Source organism: Antedon mediterranea, chromosome 10, assembly GCF_964355755.1.
Source record: "Antedon mediterranea chromosome 10, ecAntMedi1.1, whole genome shotgun sequence".
NCBI lineage: Eukaryota > Metazoa > Echinodermata > Crinoidea > Comatulida > Antedonidae > Antedon > Antedon mediterranea.
Window position 1 is genome coordinate 12,801,045 of NC_092679.1, and position 6,000 is coordinate 12,807,044.

Consider the following 6,000-nt stretch of genomic DNA (forward strand, 5'->3'; position numbering starts at 1 on the left):
AAATGGCCACTTGAATTTAAAAATTAGTAATTATTATCTTTTTGTGTGGGTTATCACATTCAATAGAGCGCATCTCCGTTATTTGAGCCCAATTTTTGCACACATTTTAGTATGTGCTTGCTCAATTAATTATCTTTCTCATAAGTTGTCAACATTTTTATTTTGATGACGTCATCACGCGTAAAAACTTGAATAACTTAGGTCGTGTAATTTCAGCTACACCATACATTTGAATATCTTATAGCTCCTCAGAATTAAAGGTGACCTTGAAGATTATAATTTATTATGAAAGCTGATGAAATGTAGATATGAATTCATATAAAAATTAAGCCTATCGGATGTTGTGATGTTATCATATGGCCAGTTGAAGTTAAAAAGTAGTTTTTAAATTTCTTTAGTCGAAGTTATACAAATTTCAAAGAGCGCGCATTGCGCTTCTACGTGTCAAATTCTCTTCCAATCCTTATATTTTTTTGCTCAATTCATTATCTTTCGAAATTGTCATCTTCGAGTTTATTTTGATAATTCCATCATACCAAAAAATTTTAACTTGATGTGTGTCCCATAATTTCACCTATGCTACACTGTATATAGATATACAGTATATACTGTACATTGTATATGGCATATAATAGGCATAACTCAGCAATATAAGCGTATAATAGGATGGCATACATCAACATTTTCCTATCGTATGTTAACGTACGTACATGTTTAAAAAAAATTAATTTCATTAAAATGATAAAAATGATCACCTATAATTCGTCAAAGTGACGAATTAAATTCTAGTTTTCAATTGTTTTTGTTTTAGCTCTATTTAACTCTATTTTTCTAAATGTTCTTAGTTCCATCCCAGCCTTGGTGGGCTGGTTCTCTGTAGACTTGTAATTTTGTTTCTTATGTATAATTGCAATTTCCGGGGACCTAGCAGCCCATGGGTGTTAGTCTCGCGCATTTATAATTTCCATACCCCTAGGCAGCAACCAACCTACGTCTCTTCTATTAACGATATACTATAATGGCTACCCTAAATCTGATTAAAACGGCTTCAAATTACGCTAGAACGCATAGCTTTCGGGGGCCCTTGGCGGCCCCCAGCATAGTGATGCTTGCATCACTCGCATAGCCCAACGCCCACCCATCGGGGAATTTAGCCCTGCGTCGGGGAATTCAGCCCCGCGTCGGGGAATTTAGCCCCACGTCGGAAAGATCTTGGCGCCACCACTGCAATCGCCATGTAGAATACTTGTTATCCTGGATTAGATAACCATGTTAGAGTTGTTAAAGTGGTGAATTCTTAAGAAATATTACGAAGATTTGTCATTTAGAAATGCTGCCGAGTTAGATTAAGTTGTTTGAATTGTAGTTATATGTGTTAAATGGAAAAATAATATATGCGATATAAAGTGAATATTAATTGAAAGAATAAAATGTTAAAATAAATAAAAGAAACAAGAATTAATTAATCAATGAATTGTACATAGATAAAATTAATTAAAAGAAACAAGAAATATTCAATGAATTGTACATACATAAAAATAAAATATAAACAAATAAAAAAAAAAATTAATTAAAAAATGAAAAATCGAAATATTTATTTAAGTTCATTAAAGAAATATATAAATGAGAAGAAATTGAAACAAAATAAACAATGTATGGTAATAGACAAGGAGGGGGACAATGTTCAGAAGAATAGTTGTATTGTAATTGTTGCATGAATTCTTTCTTAGATGGTTGAACACCTTTCTGTAAATTAGTTACGAACGTGTATGCACGGCGTAGCACGTGTTCAGTTCAGTTCTTTTTGTTGTTGCAGGCGAAAATTTATTCGATTATTGCAACAGTTTAACAAACTATTGTTCGCTCTTCAATTGTGAAGATTAAATTTCGGAGTAAACCTGTCACTATCCGACAGGGTTTACTAAATATATTGCATAAAACAAACAATAGGTGTAATTATTTAATTAATATTTTATATCTTGCCCTTTTATAATACTAAATTCACAAAAAAAAAGTTTTAATTATTTAAAGGTATGGAAGACAGTATGGTAAAAAAATTGTCTTTGAACATATTGTTCCAATTTTCCTTAGGATAACAATATTTGTAATATTTTTGTTTTGTTTATGGATTATGAAATTTTCAATTTATGACTTACCTTGTAATACTATGTTTGAACACGAACCTTTTATGACTTTATCTTGTAATACATTAGTACAATACCTTACACTACCTTACGTACACTACCTTTTTATGATTACTATAAGTTCAAACACGAACCTTTCATTACTTAACTTATAAGTTCAAACACAAACATTTTCTAACTTACCATGAAATAAGTTAAAACACAAACCTTTCATAACTTAACTTATAAGTTCAAACATGAACATTCTATAAATTATTTTGAAATAATTTTGCACAAAATTTATGTTTAATATTGTACTACATTGCACTATTTTAAAGCATGACCCTTTCACAAATTATCTTGCATTACATTAACTGTTATGTAATAGGTGCTGAAAAATGACTTGAAATGTTCAAGTATGACAGGAATAATATTATTTTGTAATCTTTATGTTTGTAATAGATAGATATGCTTGTCATTTTGTTATGCATTTAAAAAACATACTACAGATTGACAAAATCTAGAAAAACCTACTCAAATCAGATCTACAAAACATTGCACAGGTGCCCCAACAGTAAAAAATATCTATGTATTTTGTATTATTTGTATAAAAATCTGGGTCTGCTGCTCCAGACTAATAGGGTTGGGATATTTTTAAAATACTAACTAAAAATCGACACTACTCGCAAAGAGGCAGAATCGCATATATAATGCACTTTATGCACTAAATGAATTAAATTACCATGTACAAGGTGACAGTTTATGTTATTTTGTAATATTACAATGTTTACTCACTTTTCAATTTTTTTTAAGGACTCCATAAAACAAAATTCCTACGTTGTCATTTTAAAATGCCAGAAAACAAGATTTTGCAAATAAAGCTATTTAATGCTAAAACAACTTTTTAAAGATTATCCACGAGACTGCACTGACATACTTGAAAGCAACAGTGAAGCAACAAGTGGTGCTTACATGATCAATATTCATGATGGAGGTGAACCATTCAGAGTTTACTGCGATATGGACACTGATGGAGGTGGATGAACGGTAGGTTTAATCAATAAGACACATAATATTCATGGATGCATATACATAAACTGGAGCAAGTTGGGTGGTCCTGTAATTAAGAGAATCTAAGTAGATCAGAAAATGAAATAATAAGCAAAACATTTTCTTTACCTCGAAACATTGCAGTATAGGAATAGTAAATTTTCAATATTCTTGCAATAAATGTACTAAATGTTAGCTTTCTATTACAATTATTATTATTTTATGAAGGTTTTTCAGAGACGAGAAGATGGATCTATGAATTTCTATAGAAATTGGGCAGCATACAAGGTAGGGTTTCGGAATTTTAATGGTGAGCACTGGCTTGGTAATGATAACATTTATCGTCTTAGATCTGATGGTCACTTTGAATTGAGAGTGGGCATGTCAACATTTGAAGGAGGATCAGCATACGCTCACTATGACAACTTTCGAATAGGTGATGAGAGAAGTAACTACATACTGACATTTGGCACTTACAGTGGCAATGCAGGTAGGGTTTAGCTAATTATTGTCTAATGTTAAAGATGTATTGTCCCTTTGTCAAATTCCAAAAAAAATAAAAATAAAAAGATTTCGAAAAAAAGTGGGTCATTTTGAAGTATCATAATAGTTATTAACTTTCACCAAAAATTAGTCGAAAAAAAAATCATTTAACTGAAATACAGACGTTTTTTGGTTAAAAAAATAACTTTGACTTCCAGTCAAAGTTTTCGATCAAAACATATCTTATAATACAATGCGCTAATTTGGCTACTCTGTATGCATAATCATAAAACTTCCTCGCGATCTGTGTGAAAACACCTTCTCAACTGTGACGAGTTGTAAACAATCCTAATTAGCATCATGCATAATGTATACTCATGGTTTGAAATCTTTGTTTACTTTCGCTCACGACTATTTTCAGACGAAATGTAATCAAATTAATTTAGCTGTTAATTACGTAAAATTGTTGTTTTTGGCTCGAATTTTCGACTTAAAGTGAATAACTTTAATATTACTTTGATATGGCCAATTAAAATTTTTTCATTCATTTTTTTGTGTTTCAAGGGACAATATTATTTAATGTTCCCACCTAACTCTCATACTTCTTTAATCCACACTTTTCAATTATCTGATGATCTTTTATCCTACCGTTTCTAGTTCGTTTCATACTTTTATGTGTTTTTATTAATTTCTTGAGTGTGTAGAAAACTGTCCGTTGTTTCACTCCCGCACTGCTTGTCAGAAATGTCTTTCATACGCAACATTTTTCTTTGGCATATAATAAAAATTCAGCGCTTCTGGTTCTTTTTCATACATGTCATCTTCTTTTGTCAATATTTCAAATAATTGCTACACACCTTCTCTTCGCTGTATGTAGTAAAATCATGGAGTACTCCATAGTAAAATAGCCCTGTCTGCTGATTATTTTCTACATTCTACCATTATATATAACTCAAATGCCAAGAGCTTGGCTATATCTGTCATTTCGAAACTAGGGATTGAGTTTACTTAAAAAGCCACAATTTATATATAATTTTTATATATAAAAAACCTTTTGTAAAGTAATGGTTTTTGCTTCACTTTGATATTTATTTGTTATAATTCAATGTAAACTAATATTTAATTAATTGATATTTGTATACCCATTTGTACTGTCTTAGTAGTTAACAATTGTACTGTCAACACAGCCTTGTATAGTAACACCAAATAATAGTGAAACAAACTATTGTGTTTAAAGAAAGTTATAATAATAATAATAAAAATAAAATAATAATAATAATACCACCAACTTACTATTTATTACTATTTAACATCTATATTCAGTTTACTAACAAATTGACTTGATTTCTTTAATATTTCATATAACGACACTTTATCTTCCACACGATTTATATACTATATATATATAACATGTTTTTATTCTTCATAAGGTAGAGTTACTTTAATTTTATTATTGAGGATATTACGTTATATGAGTGCCATGCACTCCTAAAATGCATGTTTTATGCAGGAGATCCGATCAATAGTCACCTCTCTAGCTCTAAGGATTGAAATTGCTATACTACATCATCAATAATATTCCTCATTTCAAGTATAGGGCCTATTAATAATTAATTTTCAATGATTGCATAAAAAAACAAATTTTGTATCAAGGTAATTAAAAAAAATGATTTTATTTTAGGAGACTCATTGGCGGAACATAACAATCAAAAGTTTTCAACATTCGACCAAGACAATGACTCGTCTTCACGATCATGTGCTGTGGATTTCAAAGGAGCCTGGTGGTATGGTTCCGATCATGATTCAAATCTGAATGGATTGTACTTGGGTGGTATAAATAGTCAGTCTCACCAAGGTGTGATTTGGGCACATTATAAAGGAGATTACTACTCCTTGAAAACTACTGTGATGAAGATACGTAGAGTTTAATTCTACTGTTTGAGTATTGACACATGGTATAGAATAAGGTTGAAAGGAATGATATCTCTTTTAATATTATTTTCTTTTATCTAAGTTTAATAACAAATTAGAAATTGAATATTTAATGAATATATCAATAAACCAAGAAATAAATGTATTCAGACTTGTTAAACTTGTTATAATCTATTGACCTAATTAATTACAGTACTAAATTATAATCAAGTGTTATTCTTGGATTTCTGAAATATAAACAAAAGTGCAAAGTATGAAATGTGTTTTATTTCATGGTATGCTTATATGTTGGATGTTTTTAACAAGCCACAGTAACGAACATTGTGGACGCTACCAATATTTTTTATTCAACTTAAAATTATTCAGAAAATCATGGAGTTATCTATACAGTATTATATAATAATAATAGTAG

General features: G+C 30.0%; 2 protein-coding genes across 2 annotated transcripts in view; both read left to right on the forward strand.

Annotated features, from left to right (window-relative positions):
• Positions 1 to 3,167, forward strand: part of LOC140061239 (fibrinogen-like protein A) — a 29,476-nt gene extending 26,309 nt beyond the window's left edge. Inside the window, exon 6 of the mRNA XM_072107749.1 lies at positions 3,034 to 3,167. Coding sequence (XP_071963850.1) covers positions 3,034 to 3,167 — 134 coding nt within the window. The remainder of the gene's footprint in view (positions 1 to 3,033) is intronic.
• A 48-nt stretch (positions 3,168 to 3,215) lies between these two features.
• On the forward strand, positions 3,216 to 6,000 carry LOC140060733 (ficolin-2-like). The gene is made up of 2 exons (XM_072107068.1): positions 3,216 to 3,663; positions 5,338 to 6,000. The coding sequence occupies exons 1-2, from the start codon at positions 3,363 to 3,365 to the stop codon at positions 5,583 to 5,585; spliced, it is 549 nt and encodes a 182-aa protein (XP_071963169.1). The 5' UTR covers positions 3,216 to 3,362; the 3' UTR covers positions 5,586 to 6,000.

Bases quoted from the DNA above. Each gene is read 5' to 3' on its own strand.
- LOC140060733 (XM_072107068.1), top strand. From the start codon at position 3,363: ATGTTAGCTTTCTATTACAATTATTATTATTTTATGAAGGTTTTTCAG. The intron at 3,664-5,337 runs GTAGGGTTTAGC...ATTTTATTTTAG, and splicing joins CACTTACAGTGGCAATGCAG to GAGACTCATTGGCGGAACAT.